The sequence below is a fragment of the Sus scrofa genome, chromosome 10 (assembly GCF_054392235.1).
Source record: "Sus scrofa isolate SSC_HxYL_T2T_F1_AM1 chromosome 10, Sscrofa_HxYL_maternal_Yorkshire_Landrace_v2.0, whole genome shotgun sequence".
NCBI classification, from domain to species: domain Eukaryota; kingdom Metazoa; phylum Chordata; class Mammalia; order Artiodactyla; family Suidae; genus Sus; species Sus scrofa.
Genome location: NC_139392.1, coordinates 95341512 through 95359993, shown reverse-complemented (window position 1 = coordinate 95359993; position 18482 = coordinate 95341512). Strand labels below are relative to the sequence as shown.

The following is an 18482-nucleotide window of genomic DNA, read 5'->3' as shown; positions in this document are numbered from 1 at the left end:
AACACTGTAACTCCAACAAACTAAAGAAGAAACCAGAAGATGCAAAATGACATCAAAAACAACATGTGGAGGAGGGGAGTAAACATGCAGACCTTTTAGAAAGTGTTCAAACTTAAGTGACCATCAGTTTTTAAACAAGTAGATACAGTTACAGATCCACATACATGAAGATCCCCACTGCAAAAACCTGCACTAGATACACAAGAGCCAGAGAGAAAGGGCGGCAAGCACACCGCTAAAGAAAACCATCAGACCCCAAGGGAAGACACAAAAGAAGACACGAATGAAGAACTGAAACGGCAACGTGAAAATGCCCACAGTCCTTGTGAAAATGAACTCACGGAAGCACTGTACCTGTCTCGCTATTTTCCGGCGGTGACTCATACTCGGAGTGGTCCAGACCCAAAGTGCTCATGGCTGTCCGGTCTGACTCCTGCAAATCTGACAGTGCTGCATTCTCGGGACTTCTGTCGCCACTGCCATGGGTGTCCAATCCTGCAAGCAAGATTTCACGCCAAAGGCAGGGTCAGAAGCTTTCTCTGAAGACATAAGACAAAATAAAACAGGAGTTCCTGTCGTGGCTCCGCGGAAACGAATCTGACTAGGATCCATGAGGACACAGGTTCAATCCCTGGCCTCGACCAGCGGGTTAAGGATCCCGCGTTGCCGTGAGCTGTGGTGTAGTCGAAACGCGGCTCAGATCTCACGTTGCTGTGGCTGTGGTGTAGGCGAGCAGCTGTAGCTCCAATTCAATCCCTAGCCTGGGAAGCTCCACAGGCCACGGGTGCGGCCCTAAAAAGACAAAAGAACAAAAAATAAAAACAAAACAGAACAAAGGGTTATACCTTTTTACCTTGGCTGTGAGAGCCCTTGTGGCCCTTAGACGCCATCACTAACGGTGACACAGACCTTAATGAACGCGCTCACCACGGACTCGAGCGCAGAGCCAAGAGCACTCACCCTCCTGGCCGCGGCGGGGCGTCTCCTCCCAGGCTGCGCGCACTCCGCCATCCGCTGTACTACCGGCTTCCAAGTGTAACATGTGAGTCCCCCATACCTTTGCGTTGGGGTTTAGCTCTGAAACCTTGGCCGTTGGTACCTAAGGAAATAGGCGATGTAGTCATGTGCATCCAAATTCCAATCAAAGGCAATTTTACTTCTTAATTCACTTAAAACACATCTATGTTAGAGAATTTATGATAAAAAGGTGGAACCTATTCATTTACACGTACTTTTATGATGAACTCAAGTGCAGAAGTAATCAAAACTGATACACTCAGAACTCCATCTAATTCACCATTAGATTTTAAGCTCTTACTAAGTTCAAGGCGCTCTAGAAAACGGAATGAAAGACAGAGCTCCTGCCTCCATGGAGAGTTTAGTAACTCGCCAGCAGTGTAGCTGATAACAAGGGTGGTCCAATCCCCGTCTCTGTTGGGGCTCCATCCAACACAACCCACAGATTTACAAACCTATGTGCTAACAGACACACGAGGCACTTCTGCTCTCACGGCTCCCTTTCCGGAACGCTCCCAGACACTCGCCCGCTGGCCCCTGCCGCCGCTTCCTCTGGGGACTGGATCTGGCACACCTTATCGGACCCACAAGACCCCTAGATTTTCCTTCTCCTGCGTACAGTCCTTGAGTGGCCTCCCCAGCCCAAAGAAAAGCTGATGCCCTGGGGGGCCCCAGACAAACTCACTTTGCCGCCACGATTCCCGAGCAGACCTAACCAAGTGATCTGCCTCTTCCCAGGCACCAAGGCTTTACACCACTGTGCAGGGGCCAGAGCTTCCAAAGGGAAGCATGAGGGTCCAGGCCCCAGGAGCCCCTAGGCAGCGCCAGGCAGGAAGTCCAACCTGGGAGCTGCCTCCGAGCCGGACCCAGAGAAGAGCAGGTGCGGCTCCACGCCTCCACGGTCACCTGCCCCACGCTGAGCTGCCACGGACACAACGTGTGGACGGACAAGCTTAAGAACAGACATCATGCCCACAAGACGCGGTGCCTCGGCGAAGACCTCTCCAGAACCCTTTTCATTTTCTGACTTTGTAGGGCCGCACGCACAGCATATGGAGGTTCCCAGGCTAGGGGTCCAATCAGAGCTGTAGGTGCCGGCCTCCACCACAGCCACAGCCACGCGGGATCCTTAAGCCCCTGCGTGAAGCCAGGGCTCGAACCCGCAACCTCATGGCTCCTAGTCAGATTCGTTTCCACTGCGCCACGAGGGGAACTCCCGGAATCCTTTTTAGTGCCTGAAGCCCTGGACAGGGCAAAGAGCAGGGTCCCCCTCTTCTCCAAGAACGTCATCCCCGAGAAACTCGCCTCTTCCCCCTCCCTTCTTTTTTTTTTTTTTTTTTTGTCTTTTTTTTGTTGTTGTTGTTGTTGCTATTTCTTGGACCGCTCCCGCGGCATATGGAGGTTCCCAGGCTAGGGGTTGAATCGGAGCTGTAGCCACCAGCCTACGCCAGAGCCACAGCAACGCGGGATCCGAGCCGCGTCTGCAACCTATATCGCAGCTCACGGCAACGCCGGATCGTTAACCCACTGAGCAAGGGCAGGGATCGAACCCGCAACCTCATGGTTCCTAGTCGGATTCGTTAACCACTGCGCCACGACGGGAACTCCTTCCCCCTCCCTTCTAATGAGACATGGAAACGTCCAGTCCATTTCTGGCCTCTGCTTCTGCACACTCACCCATCTCGCCAACATCTCTGAAACCCTCCCCAAGTGCCAGGCGTGGCCCCGAGCGGTGGGATACAAGGCAAACAGGGCAGGCTCGACTGCTGCCTCACGCCCAGCTCCAGTCACAGCCAGCACTGCCTCCCCCAGCAGCACTGACACGCTGCCCATGGGCGCCTGCCCTCTTTCCTACTCTAACACTCATGTAAACCACCTTTTCTGCTTAGACCCGGTCTCGTTCCACCACGTAACACGCATCCAGCATTCCCCCATGGAACCGAATCCCCTGACCTCATGTACATGCTACACATTCTCTACATTCCTAACACCGGCACACACTGGGCTCTTCCATTTTTAGCACCTTCTGCAGCTGGCTGTACACCACCACCAACACGCGTCTGATAGCTCACCAACACAGCCGTCCTAGGAGCCACGTGAGGCACGTGCCCCGCCCCCACTGCAAGCCCCCCAGACGCCCGGGTGTCCTAACACCTAGCCGTCCTGAGCTCAGTGTGCAGGTGCCTGAGCAGGAAGGAAGGTTTAATAACCAAAACAGAAAATTATATTCCCCTCCCTTTTTTGGCTGCACCTGCAGCATGCAGAAGTTCCTGGGGCCAGGGATGGAACCCATGCCAGAGGAGGGACCTGAGCTGCTGTGGTGACAATGCCAGATCCCTGACGCGCTGCACCACAAGGGAACTCCGTATAGTTTCCATTCTTTGACAACTTGTGCAAGGGTCCATGCCACAGGTGAACAGAACCTATCCTCACATAATTTACTACTTCTAAAGCAATTAACACTCAAATCCAAACCAGGTATTAGGCATTAAGCACCACTTTAAGTAGTTAACCAACAGTGAAGAGATACACTGAGTGTGACAAGTGACACAGGAACAGAGGCCTACAAGTTAATGACACAACAAATGACACAAGAGCCTGCTGGCAGCCAGGCACTCCACACACGTAGCTGTTCCATTCCGACACCCCCAGGGCAGTGGTCATCACTCCCCATTGCACAAGTAAGAAAACCAAGGCAAAAAAAGCTAAGTAACCTGTCCATGAAATGACGGTGACTAGAAAACTGTTCTAATAGCAGGAAAAACAAAACGTTTATCAGGAGTTCATTAACTTCTTGTAAGTCATGTGAGAAATAACTTGCACTAAACATACTTCTTTGAAAATGTAGTTACCTCTTGCAGTCCCATGGACCGCCAACCAATCATCAACAACTTGAGTTTCATCCGAGCGGCTGCCCAAGTCCAACTGTTCCACTGAAAACCATGGCTAAGCAGTGCAGCTCAGGACAGCAGCGGGCTCACCTCAATGGCCTTGATCTGAAGCAATTCTCTACTGATGACCCTGCCACTCCCAGCAGAGTCCAGGAGCCCCGGATTCTGACACACTAGAGACTCTTCCAACCCCACCCCACCCCATGCTTTGCTCCATTAAAAACAACCCACCAGCGCTTCTTCCGGGTGGGGCCCCGAGCTGAGGCTATGGCGCCCTGGGCGCTTCTCAGCCCTGGGGTCCTGGAGTGGACTGGGCACACCGTGCTGACCTAGGGGATCACGCTGGTCTTCCTGCCTGATACTGGAGGAGGCCAAGGAAGAGCAGACAGCCATGGCTCCTCAGGCCATCCCTCTTCGGCGCTGCAGATTCTGCATGGTGCTGCAACCCTTGCGGGCCTGGCACTGCCATGAGTGCCGGCGTTGTGTCCACCGCTATGACCACCACTGCCCCTGGATGGAGAACTGCATGGGGGAGCACAACCACCCTCTCTTCGTGGCCCACCTGGCACTGCAGCTGGTGGTGTTTCTGTGGGGCTTGTACCTGGCATGGTCTGGCCTCCACTTCTTCCAGCCCTGGGGGCTCTGGCTGCAATTCAGCTGGCTCCTGTTGGCCACCTTCCTGCTGCTGTCCCTCTTCCCCCTCGTGGCCGGCCTGCTCTTGGCCTCACACCTCTACCTGGTGGCCAGTAACACCACCACCTGGGCGTTCATCTCTTCCCACCGCATCACCCATCTCCGCTAGCGCCCCGGCAACCCCTTCGACTGTGGCCTGGCCCGCAACCTGGCCCACTTCTTCTGTGGATGGCCCTCGGGGTCCTGGGAGACCCTGTGGGTGGAGGAGGAGGAGGAGGAAGAGCAGGATGGCAGCAGCCAGGCTGTTTAGGATTGCTGGAGGCTGGGCCACCATCTCGTGCCTGAAAACCAGAGGGGCTGCACCTGGTGGCGTCGGTCCCCCTACTCCTGCCCACTCCTCTCGGGCCTCGGGGTGGAGCTGAAGGACAGAACCCTGCCTGGGTGGGTGGCCCTGCCCTCCCAAGGCAGAAGGGGAGGAAGAGGACCTGTCGGGGGTCGGGGGCTCAGGCACAAAGGACCCAGGCTTCGGAGAGCCCCCCTGCCCAGGCCAGGCTGCCTCCAGTGCACAGTTTTATATATTTAATAATCCATAAAGTAAGTCAAGTATTAAAAAAACAAGCCAAACCAAAAACAAAAAAACAACCCACCAAATCATACATCTGCATTTTCTGGACACGAGACAGAAGGGTCCTACCAACAAGTAACTGGCTGAGCAGGAACCAGAGTAACAAACACCCAAGCAAGGGGAACGGAGACACAGGGTGCAAAATTCGTAGGAAAACAACAGCAAAGAAACACTCATTTTAAAATGTGAAGTAACCATGCACTTTTGCTGGATTAGCCACTAAGTTAGGAATTCAGAGCAATCCAGAGGCTTTAGAGACCTGACAGCTACACCTATGGCCCTTGATCTGGAAAGGGCACAACGGCAGCTGCTGAAGACCAGCTCCAAAGAGTCTGCCTGTGCACAGAGAGAGAAGCATCACATGGGATCACTAGTACGTGGAGTCTGATAGGAATGACGTAATAACGGAACTTACAGACCAGAAACACAGATTGTGAAACCAAATTTATGTTCACCCAAGGGGGAACGTGGGGTGGGGAGTAAATTCTGGGGTTGGGATTTATCTAAACACACTGCTAGATGCAGAACAGACAGGCAGCAGGGAGCTACCCCGCAGCACAGGGAAATGTACTCAGTGATGTGTGGGAACCTACAGGAGAAGAGATTCTGAAAGGGATGGATGTGTGTACCTGTACACTGATTCACTTTGCTGTGTGCCTGAAATAAACACAACTTTGTACGTCAACTATATTCCAACACAACTTTAACAATTAAAAACACAAAAATGAATCTGGACGAGCACTTTCAAACTGGAATTCTGAACAAAAAGCATGGTCATTAAATGCGGTCTGCCAAATCAGAACACTGCTGGACACATCTCGTAAGTGAAAGGCTAATTCAGAACAGTGCACACGCACCTCACAGACGTGTGTAAGAGTGGGACCCATGTGCGCTCAACACGGAGGCGCAGCCAACTGGTAACCAGGCCCACTTACGGAAACGATTACACAACTCCACAACCATCTAAGGAGCAAAACTCATTAACTTGAACAAAACTGTTTCTGGTAAAACTCCCAAATGTGGGCATGCAAAGGAAAAAAAAAGGAGGTTAACGGATAATTTTCTAAATTATAGGATTTAATTTCTACTTGTTTATTTCCATGAAATCTCCTTACTATTACATTTTTCTTGCCTAATGCAACAAAAATCACTAAAAACAAACGACTGACTGAATAAACGAGATTTTGCTATTACAAGCATACACGTCCAAAAGAGCGAGGCAGAGGTTCGAACTCGCTGCCCACTGCAGGATCAGGTGCAAAGGCTCCTCCAAGCCAGCACGGCTGAGCACTGTGGCCCGAGAGCTGCACGGGTGCTCCTGACTGAAAGGACACAGAACCAAGGCCCTGGAGCCAGTACCGGCATCAGGTTAGACCCGCCCTAGACAGTTACCTGCCGACAGCAAGGAAAGCACAGGACTTGCTCCCTCTCTGCTGCGCAGGCGTGACCTCCTAGAAGCGACTTCAGACAACCACCGGTAAATGCTTGCTCCCTCCGACGAGGGGCTGGGGGCGAGGACAGGACAGACTGGGACTGGGCAGAGGTGCCTTGGGGCGGGGCGTGCACGCCGCTGCCACGCTGCCACGTCTGATGGCCGGTGTGCAGGGCTGGGTGCTACCGTGAGTTGACACACAGGTTCTGGCTTAAACCCTCTCAGCAATGAACTGAATTCACAGTCTCAGTTTGGAAAGGCTTAAGCTGATGCTCTGCTAACTTACGGCTTCATAGCCACACTCACACGACTGCCAGCTGTTGAGGCTCAATCTTGGTTAATTCTGAGGTAAAAGCAATCGGAGAGAAAGATCAGCACAGCACGCGCAGCACGAAGCACCGAGGAGGCATACTTACTAACTGTCCACCTCGATCCTGCCATCCCCAGGTAACTCCGGCTTCTGCCACTGGTGGCTGGTAAGGGGGCTTCTCCATCCAAACCAAAGCCATCTCCAGGTCCCATGGCTTAACGCGCAGGTGCCCGCTAAGTATCTGTTCCTCTTCACCCGCGTCTTCTGCAACTCCCTTCGTCCAGGGGCAGCCCTCCTGACATCCAGGACCGTCTGCCAGTCCCTCAGAGAACACATGACCTACCAGCTCTCCCACTGGGTACCAGGCAAGTTCATTCACAAACTGGGAGTACACGTCCTCTGGGCAGTTCTGCCCATCCCCCTTTGAGGGGCTTTCAGATAAGAGCGATGGGACAAGGTCCTCAGGATCTCGGACTACAACTTCCTTGCTGTCACCTGGGCCACCAGGGGGAACAGCTGAGTGCCCGTCCCCTTGGGCAAGGCCGACACCCGCCAAGCAGGGACACCCCGCACAAGTGTCACTGACCTCCATTCTTCCAAACCCCAACTGCGAACTTTCCACAAAACCCAGGGTCCTGTTCAAGGCAGGCCCCTGCTCCATGGGCCCGGCAGCCCTCTGTCTGCCCACCCTGCGTGGCCCCACGTGGCCTGCAAGGCCGCCATCGCCACTGCCTTGCTCCTGACCGAGTGTCTCCTCTTGGACTCCACTGACAGGCTCCGGCTCACTCCCCGACGCACCTCCACCAGAGGCAAGAGAAGCTTCTCCAGCGGACTGCGAGAAGACCTGCTTTGGTTGCAGACGCCGCCCGCCGTCTCCAGGGCTCGCCCCCTCTACTCCCGACCTCTGCGTACCTGGTCTCTGACTTCGGCTTAAGGGGGACACAAGGCTGGGCCCTTCATATCTGCAGTCATTCACTCCCTGAGTTACATTTTCTTCTATTTGATTGGTTTCAAAATTAGGTTTCCTTGTTACACCAGAACTAACACGAACCAGTACATCCCAACTGGACTCCGCCTTGCATTTTCGTACATTTGTTTCCCAGTCAAGGGCTGTTTCCGGGTCAGCCTGGACACCCACGATGTCCATTTTCCTGGTCTCTCTCTGACAGGCTCCGGGCGATCCTCGTTCCGCGCTTTCTGGTCTGCAGGGGTCGCTCCCCGAGCTGTCTGCACACGCTGCATCCTCTGCTCCACTGTCCTCTTCAGCCCGGGTGAGCACGCACGCAGAGGAAACGACGGCACTCCCGGGCCACTTGAAGCCGTCAGGAGGCTTGCTGTTTGGGGGCACAGCCTCCACGGTTGCTGCCTGCACGGCACACGGCGTCAAATCACAGGTGTGGGCCTGGGCCTCGCCGGCCCGAGTGTCTGCACACAGACCTCCCCGACATGCAGAGGCCCCTCGGAAAGCCCTCGTAGCACAACCCTCCCCCTCAAAGATGCAACTTTCATCCTCCTCTTGATAAGACCAGCTGTTCTGAGACCACAACGACAATTCTGCTTTGTCTGCAAGCCGGCTGCCTCCAGTTCCCAAGCTGCCATGGCCCCGCTGCTCCTCAAGCATCTCCGGCCCCAGGAGAAGCTCGGGCCCCGGACCATCACGACTGCTAGGGGCTGATGCCTGGAAATCTGCACGAACAGGAAGACACCTGTTCCCAAAGCCCACTGCAGCGGCACGTCTTTTTGAACTGGCATTAATTCTATGCCGACGCAGGGAAAGGAGACCGCTCTCCGACCTGCTGTCTCTCAGTGGTTCTACGCAGTGACCACCTTCCCTTTCAGAGTCTACACTCTGACCCACGCAGGCTGTTCCAGGCCCAGAATCCCCATTTCTTTCAACATCTGGAGCGTCGTTAACGACATGAACATGAGAATCGGGCCCCAGGCCCCCCGGTCCTGAACTGCAGCCCCCTCCTACTTTGGGGCTGGGGTGCGCACACACTTGTGAGTTCATGTCTGTGTTACCATTTAATGTGGGGAGTGTGCCAACACGACGTAATGTGCTCCTTTCCATGACAGTTTTAGGAAGCCTGGGGCAAGTGGCTGCCTGAAGGCCATCGAAGTTTCCTTTACAGGGTGGGTCACTGTCACTCAAAAGCTCAGAACGGCATCCAGTTTTCCCAGTCAATACCCCCTCCAGGCCACCTGGCAGCGGCGGGCCCCGCAGGGGCGGTTCTGGCTGCCCCGGGCCCTGGGCCCCTCGGCGGAGCCCCTGGGAGCGACAAGCCAGCCAGCCCTCCGGAGCTGCAGCTGTTCCACACCCAGGAACACACGGCTTGCCTGCAGGGGCCGGGCCATCAGGGTCTGTGACAGCGAGGCCTGCAGGCCTGCTCTCTCCTGGAGGCCCCCGTCTTCCAAGGGCCACACGAGCAGGGCCGTCAGCCTTCCTCTCCCCACCGCCAGACACAGGCGACGTGCTCCCTCGGCTGCTGCTGCTTGGCACGTCTGCCACCACCTCGATCTCGGTTCCAGAGCTCTGCTGGGCCGCTGCCCCACGCTCCGGGCTGGCGGCCTCTCCTAAATGCCGGTGCCGGCCTGGGACCACGAGCGCCACAGCGGAGAGCGAGCCGACCGGCGGCCTCCGGGCCCCGGCCCCCGCGCGGGCCCCACCGTGGGGCCTCGCCTCCCCTCCAAAGGCATCCGAGAAGGAAGACAGACTGTTACTTATCTTGGTCTCTGGTTCCTTCTCCTCCATAGATTCTTGTAACAGGCCAGTTTTTTCACTGTCATCGTCACTACTTAGTTCTTTGCTGAAGCAACAACCCATGGTCAAAAGTTCAAGAACTCACATAACAATGCCAGCGGCTTTCTGAGCCTCCACAAGTGCATCTCCCACTCCCTTTCTGAGGTTTCTGGGGAGAAGCCGACAGCCAGTTACCAAAAATAACCCCTTGCACAGCAGTCACATGTCCCTGCCACTCAAGTCCAAATCCTAATTCCAACAGACCCTGCCTGAGAGCCGTTCCACCCCACGCATTACAACCCAAACAGCACACTGCATCCAAAGACACAAAACAACACAAAGTTTTCCTACGATTTTTCTTATTCTCATAAACTCAATAAAAGGGTAACTACAGGTGTCATCCCAGCCAGAAGAAGGAATTCCAGACCTCGGCCTTTTTGGCGGTGTTTCCGCAGCCTCTGAGTTACACCCCACGGAATGGTGGCAACCTCGAGAGTCAGCATGCACATCCCCCAAAGGGAAACAACAGTAAAAAAGCGTTCGTTAGACTCTCAGGGGCTTAGGGTTGCACCCGATTTTCTGCCTTTGAGAAATGGCACCTGTGGGCCTTCAGGAACAACCGTGCAAGGCATGAGAGCGGCTGGTGTCCATTCGAGACGCACGCTGAACTGCTCATGCACACGGCATACTGTCTGGGTTTGCTTTAGAGCGCGCCTCGCCTGTAAGTGAAGTAAATATACACAGACATAACCCTTTGCAAAAACTGTGTGTGTGGAGGGAGGAAGAGACAAAATAAAAGCAAAATGGGAGGGTGGCAACTGTTCCAGCTCAAAATGGACATATACTGAGCTTCGCTGTATTGTTGTATGTCCAGAGAGGTCTGAAAATTCTGGTAAAGAAAGTGGAAAGAACAGGGCAAAAAGAGAAGGAAAGAAAATCTACATCTGCCACTCCGATGCAGGAAGTCCTTCGCACCCCCTGGACGAGGCCCTGCTTTGCTCAGTGGGAGCACAGTCGCCCGCATCCCGGGGTCCGGGACTGCAGACCCACACAACAGGGCTGACTTTGCTCTCAGTGCAACTGATGCTTCTTCTTCTTATGCTTCAGACATGACACTTCGAAAACAAAAAAATTCTATTAGCTCCTCTGAGAGGGATTCTTCTACTTGAATCTCTAAGTCATGGCTGGTCTATTACTAACATTTTATAAGACACCAATAGTTTTGGATGAAAAAAGTTTAAGAATTCTACTTAATTAAACACGAAGCTAGGAGGAATACTTTTTTTTTTGTTTTTTGTTTTGTCTTTTTAGGGCCACACCCCAGGCAAATGGAGGTTCCCAAGCTAGGGGTTGAACCAGAGCTGCAGCTGCCGGTCTACGCCAGAGCCACAGCAATGCCAGATCCAAGCCGCACCTGTGACCTACATCACCGCTCAGGGCAACACAGGATCCTTAACCCACTGAGCGAGGCCAGGGATCGAACCGGCATCCTCTTGGATACTGGTTGGGTTCGTTACCACTGAGCCGTGAGGGGAACTCCGAGAGGAACACTTCTGAATGTGCCTAAGCTTGTGTACTGAAACCACAGCAGAGGGTGGCGATGACAGCAGCAGATGTAACACACACACATCTCCATTACCTCACACATCTGGGCTGACACCTCCAGCCCACCCTACAGATAAGGAGGATACACGGTGTTACACGGCTCCATCACCAGAGAGCTAAACATCCACACGAAAAAGGATTCTTCACCCAGGATGACACAAACACCTCCCATCTGCCACATGGCGTTAAATGCAGAATTAGAGGGAACAGCAGGTGGGGGGACAAATTCATGAGCTTACCTGCCTAGGTGTATGTCGTGCGTAAGCTATGGCAAATTATTGAATCTCCTTGTCTCAGTTTTCTCATTTGTAAAAGCGAGGCCAATACCAGTTCCTGCTTGCAAGAACTGTGATGTGGCTGAGGAGAGCCCAAGAAGAAACCCCAGAGCACTTCCAAGGCCTCACAGCCGGGCCCGGCCCACCTCCCTAACGGTCTCTCGTTCTCATCTGCCATCCCCTCGCCTCCTCTACTCCTCTTTGAAAGCCCAGTGACCAACCCGGCACATCCTGTCTTTGCTCACACCACTCAGCAGGCTTCCTTCCCCATCTCCAATCTCGCCATTCTTCAGGAGGCCACCCTCTCTCCCGCCCCACAGAGCACCTGCCCTTCAGGCCTCTCCCCAGGAGGGCGTTCTGAGGCGGCGCCTGTACCTTCGACGCTCTCGCTGTGCAGGAATCTGCAGGCCTCTGCAAGAATTAAAAGACGCAAACACAGTTTTTTTTTAATCACAAACAGTCCTAAACTCATTTGTGCCCACTGAATGGCAGGTGACACCAAGGTGTACCAGAGAAACCAATTGGCAAAAGTAGTAGGAAGCTGTTCTCTCAACATTCAGCAGTTTAGGTTGTGGTCAACTCAAAGAAACTCTGGGTAACTAGTACCACAAGCACTTGCGAAGAGGCTGTAGCTTCAGCAAAACATCACCTGCCACTTTATAGGTTTGGGCAATCAAGTTTTATGTTTGTATAAAAATTACATGCAGGAGTTCCCGTTGTGGCGCAGTGGTTAACGAATCCGACTAGGAACCATGAGGTTGCGGGTTCGGTCCCTGCCCTTGCTCAGTGGGTTAACGATCCGGCGTTGCCGTGAGCTGTGGTGTAGGTCGCAGACGCGGCTCCCATCCAGCGTTGCTGTGGCTCTGGCGTAGGCCGGTGGCTACAGCTCCGATTCAACCCCTAGCCTGGGAACCTCCATATGCCGCGGGAGCGGCCCAAGAAATAGCAACAACAACAACAACAAAAAAGACAAAAAGACCAAAAAAAAAAAAAAAAAAAAATTACATGCAGTGAGAGTTTATCTAGTGTTCTAGCTTAATAGAAAAACAATTAAAATCAATGACACTCTGGAAAAACTTCTCACTTAAAAGGTGGTAAGAAAATGTGGGGGGGAGTTCCCATCATGGCGCAGTGGTTAATGAAATCCGACTAGTATCCATGAGGACACAGGTTTGATTCCTGGCCTCACTTGGTGGGTTAAGGATCCGACACTGCCATGAGCTGTGGTGTAGATCACAGACACTACTCAGATCCAGTGTTGCTTTGGCTGTGGTGTAGGCCGGCAGCTGCAGCTCCGATGCAACCCCTAGTCTAGGAACCCCCACATGCTGCGGGTTCAGCCCTCACACGACAAAAGACAAAGAAAAGAAAACAGCGGGGTGTAAGAATGCGTGAGCTTATGACTACCAGTTTAAAGCAAGTAGATATAACAATGGGTGAACATATTTGAAAATCAGGGTAACCACAACCAAAAATATATTAGATTCGCAAAAACTCAAGCATAATACGAAAGGAAACCATCAAACTACAAAAAGAAAGGAACAAAGAAGAAACACAAAATCAACTGGAAAACAAGGTTTAAAATGGCAGTAAATACATACTTACCAACAATTACGTGAGCCGTCAATGGACTAAGTGCTCTGATCGAAAGACAGACTGGAGACTGGGTAATAAAACAAGAACCTACACGTGCTGCCTACAGAAGACCAGTTTAGGGTGCGAGACACATACAGATGCAAAGTAAGGGGACAGAAAAAGACTATTTCATGCAAGTGGAAATGACCAGAAAGCATGGGCAGCGGCGCTCTTATCAGACAAAACAGACTTTTTTTTTAAGGCCACACCCATGGCATATGGAGGTGGAAGTTCCCAGCCTAGGGGTCAAACTGGAGCTGGAGCTGCCGGCCTACACCACAGCTCACGGCAACGCCAGATCCTTAATCCACTGAGTGAGGCCAGGGATTGAACCTGCGTCCTCATGGATCCTAGTCAGATTCATTTCTGCTGTGCCACGACGGGAACTCCAGACAAAACAGACTTTAAAACAAAGACTATGAAGAAAGACAAAGAAGGAATTCCCACTCTGGCTCAATGGGCTCCACCGTGTCTCTGAAGCACCAGGACACAGGTTTGATCCCTGGCGTACGTAGCACAGTGGGTTAAAGGATCTAGCATTGCTGCAGCTGCAGCACACGTCACAAGTGTGGCCTGGGATATGATCCCTGGCCTGAGGACTCCATATGCTGCAGGATGGCCAAAAATGGAAAAGAAAAAAAAAAAAAAAAAAAAGGTAAGGAAGGAAAGAAAGACAAAGAAGGACACTGTATCATGATACAAGGATAAAGGGATCCCTGTAAGAAGAGGACATCACACTCATGAACACAGGTGCACCCGCCACAGGAATAGCGGGTACGTAAACAAACCCTCACAGACGTGAGGGGGAAAGTGACGGGAACACAGCACCAGTGGGACTCGCCAACATCCCACTGACATCAACGGACGGACCTTCCAGGCAGAAGATCAGTAAGCAGTAGAGATCCTGAATGAAGTAAGCACAGTTAAACCTGACCTCTTCAAGAGTTTACATCACAAAAACCCAGACCACACCTTCTTTTCAAGGGCACAACTAACATTATCTAGGAAAGACCAAAAACGGGACACAAAAAACAGGCCTGGACAAATTTTAGGAGAGAAATTATTTCATGCATCTTCTCTGACCAGAATGGCATGAAACTAGAACTCCAGAGAAGAAAGAGGAATGTGAAAAAAAAAAAAAAAATTACATGGAAATTAAACAATTAAGCTACTAAAAAACCAAGGTCAATAATGAAATCAAAGAGGAAACTTGTAAAAATACCTCAAGACAAAAGACAATGAAAATACAACTACTCAAAATCTATGGGATGCAGCAAACGTAATTCTAAGAGTTCATAGCAATACAGGCCTTCCTCAAAAAACAAGAAAAATAAAAAATAAACAACCAAACTTACCCACCTATAAAATTATAAAAAGAACAAAGAGAACCTCAAGTTGGCAGAAGGAAGGAAATAATAAAGATCAGAAAGAAAATAAATAGAGATTAAAAATTTTTTTAAAATTCCTGCCATGGTGCAGTAGGTTACAAATCTGACTGCAGCAGCTCAGGGTGCTATGGAGGTGCAGGTTCGATCCTTGGCCAGGTGCAAAAGGTTAAAGGATCCGGTGTTGGCTGCAGCTGTGGCTCAGATTCAATGCCTGGCCCAGGAACTTCCACATGACCCAGGTGCAGCCATAAAATGAAAAAAAATAAAATAAAATAAAATAAAAAAATAAAAAATTTTTAAAAATCAGTAAAACCAAGAGCTGTTTTTTTGAAAGGGTCAATAAACCTCTGGCCAGGCCCACCAAGAAGAGAGAAAGGACCCAAATAAACAAAATAAAAAACGAAAGAGGAGAAATAACAACCAATACCATAGAAATACATAAAACCATAAGAGAATCCTATGAACAGTTATTTGCCAACAAAATACATAACCTAGAAGAAATGAGCTTGTTTCTAGAAACATACAGCCTGCCAAACCCGAATCAAGAAGCAAATAATCTGAACAGGCCAATCACAAGAAGTGAAAGAGAATCTGCAACATACAGAAAAAACTCTCTGAAAACAAAAGTTCAGGACTAGACGGCTTCACTGGGGAATTTTAATAAACATTCAAAAAGGAACTTATACCTATCCTTCTCAAACTCTTCCAAAAGACTGAAGAGAAAGGAACAATCCCAAAATCACTCTGTGAAGCCACCATCACCCTGATACCCAAACCAGACATAGACACAACCAAAAAAGGAAATCACAGGCCAATTTCTTTGATAAATATAGATGCAAAAATTCTCAATGAAATATTAAGAAACCAAATCCAACAACACATTAAAAAGGATCATACACCATGAACAAGCTGGATTTATTCCAAGGCACATACACAAATCAATGAGATATACCACGTCAACAAAACCCACATGACTAACTTAGTAGATGGAAGAAAAGCGTTTGATAAAATTCAACATCCATTCATGATAAAAACTCTTGGAGTTCCCATTGTAGCCAGCAGAAATGATTCCGACTAGTAACCATGAAGTTGCAGGTTCGACACCTGGCTTCACTCAATGGGTTAAGGATCCAGCATTGCTGTGAGCTGTGGTATAGGTCGCAGATGAGGCTCAGATCCTGAGTTGCTATGGCTGTGGCATAGTCAGGTGGCTGAAGCTCAGATTAGACTCCTAGCCTGGGAACCTTCATATGCCACGGGTGTGGCCCTAAAAAAAAAAAAAGAAAAAAGCAATTATGACAAACCCACAGCCAAATAATACTAAATGGTGAAAAGCTGAAAGCCTTCTGGAAACAAGGCAAGGATACCCACCCACTCTCGCCACTTCTATTCAACATGGTATTGGGGGGGTGAGGAGGAAGGAAGAAAAGGTATCCAAATTGGAAGGAAGGAGGTAAAATTGTTCTATTATGCAGATAACATGATACTCTATATAGAAAACCATAAAGGAGTTCCTACTGTAGTGCAATGGGATTGGCAGCACCTCTGGAGAGCTGGTTTGCAGGCTTGATCCCTGGCCTAGCACAGTGGGTTAAGGATCCAGCCACAGCTGTGGCTCAGATCTGATCCCTGACCTGGGAATGCCATAAGCTGCACAGGGTGGCCAAAAGAGGGGAGGGGAAAGAAAAAGAAAGAAAAAGAAAACCACAAAGACTCCACACAAAAACAATGAGAACTGATCAATGAATTCAGCAAGAGAGCAGGATACAGAAATCTGTCGCATTTCTTCAGCAATGAAATATCAGAAAGAGGAAGTAAAAAAAAAAAAAAAAATCTCATTTAAAATCGCATAAAAAATAAAATACCTAGGATTAAACCTAACCAAGGAGGTGAAAGACTTATACCCTGAGAACTATAAACCATTGATAAAATAAAAAATGATGCAAAGAAATGCAAAGATATATCCTATGCTCATGGATTGGAATAACTGATATAGTTAAAATGCCATACTAACCAAAGCAATTACAGATTTAATGCAATCCCTGTCAAATTACTCATGACTTCACCAAACTAAAATAAATACTCCTAAAATTCATATGGAACTACAAAAGACCCAGAATTGCCAAAGCAATCCTGAGCAAAAAGAACAAAGCAGGAGTCATTAACATTCAGACTTCAGACAATATTACAAAACTACAGTAATCAAAACAGCATAGTACTGGGACAAAAAGACACAGATGGATCAATGGAACAGAATGGAGAGTCCAGAAATAAACACACACCTACGGTCAATTAATCTTCAACAGAGGAGACATGAATATACAAGGGAGAAAAGACAGTCTCTTTGGCAAGTGGTCCTGGGAAAGCTGGACGGTCACATCTAAATCAATGAGGGCAGAGCACTCCCTCACATCATACACCAAAAAAACTCAAAATGCCTCAAAGGCTTAAATAGAAGCCGTGACACCCTAAAACTCCTAAAAGAGAACGCAAGGAAAACATTCTCTCACATAAATCATACCGATTATTTTTTTAGGTCAGTCCCCCAAAGCAATAGCAATAAAAGCAAAATTAAAAAAAAAAAAAATGGGACCTGGAGTTCCTGTCATGGCTCAGTGGTTAACGAATCCGACTAGGAACCATGAGGTTGCGGGTTCGATCCCTGGCCTTGCTCAGTGAGTTAAGGATCTGGCATTGCCGAGAGCTGTGGTATAGGTCACAGACACGGCTTGGATCTGGTAGGCCGGCAGCTACAGCTCTGATTAGACCCCAAGCCTGGGAACCTCCATGTGCCACGGGAGCGGCTGAAGAAATGGCAAAAAGACCAAAAAAAGGGGGGGGGGGCCTAATCAAACTTATCAGCTTTTGCGCAGCAAAGAAAACCATAAACAAGATGAAAAGACAAACTACGGACTGGGAGAAAATATTCAATAATGCAACCAACAAGGGCTTAAGCTTCAAAATATACAAACAGCTCATACAACTTAATAATAAAAAACCCCCAAACAACCCAATCAAAAAGTGGGCAGAAGACCTAAAGAGACATTTCTCCAAAGACACAGAGATGGCCAAGAAGCATGTGAAAAGATGCTGAACATCGCTAATTATTAGAGAAATGCAAATCAAAACTACAATGAGGTATCATCTCACAACAGTCAGAATGGCCATCATCAAAAACTCTAAAAATAATAAATGCTGGAGTGGATGTGGAGGAAAGGGAACCCTCCTACAATGTTAGTGTGAATGTAAATTGATGCAGCCACTACGGAGAACAGTTCCTCAGATGACTAAAAACACAGCTGTCACATAATCCAGCAACCCCACTCCTGGGCATGTATGTGGAAAAAAGAAAGCTCTAATTCTAAAAGACACACACATCCCAATGTTCAAAGCAGCACTATTCCCAATAGCCAGGCCACTGAGGAACCTAAAGGTCCATCAACAGGTGAATGGATAAAGAGGATGTGGGGACACACACACACACACACACACACACACACACACCCTGGAATACTACCCAGCCATAAAAACGAATGAAATAAATAATGCCATTTGGAGCAACAGAGATGGACCTAGAGATTATCGTACTAAGCCAAGTCAGTCAGAAAGACAAATACCATATGCTATCACTTACATGTGGAATAGAGCATGAATCAACATATCTATGACACAAAAATAGACGTAGAGAATAGACCGGTGGCTGCCAATGGGAAGTGGCTAAGGAAGTGAAGGGTTGGGAGTTTGGGCTTAGCAGAGGCAAACTATTATATACCAGATAGACAAACAAGGTCCTAATTTATAGCAAAGGGAACTAAAACCAATATCCTGGGATAAACCATCATGGAAGAGAGTATGAAAAAGAACACGTGTGTGTGTACCTGCGTCACTCTGCTGTACAGCAGAAACTAACACTATATTGTAAATCAACTTC

At 49.7% G+C, this 18482-nt stretch overlaps 1 protein-coding gene and 1 pseudogene across 6 annotated transcripts in view; one reads left to right on the top strand and one right to left on the bottom strand.

The window, feature by feature from the left end:
* LARP4B (La ribonucleoprotein 4B) overlaps positions 1–18482 on the bottom strand; it is an 86348-nt gene that overhangs the window by 36166 nt on the left and 31700 nt on the right. For 4 of the 6 annotated variants that reach the window (XM_084978791.1, XM_084978790.1, NM_001435421.1 and 1 more), the window contains 2 exons: positions 961–1099; positions 355–495 (listed from right to left, as the gene is read on the bottom strand). Coding sequence is in view for 4 of the 6 variants with exons in the window: in NM_001435421.1 (NP_001422350.1) it covers positions 355–495; positions 961–1099 (280 nt within the window). In the remaining 2 variants the exon portion in view is untranslated. Of the gene's footprint in view, positions 1–354; positions 496–960; positions 1100–7014; positions 12350–18482 lie in introns of those variants that run through there. The other 2 variants (XR_014817108.1, XM_013980371.3) reach the window with 1 other exon arrangement.
* LOC110255731 (palmitoyltransferase ZDHHC12 pseudogene) lies at positions 4142–4851 on the top strand (annotated as a pseudogene).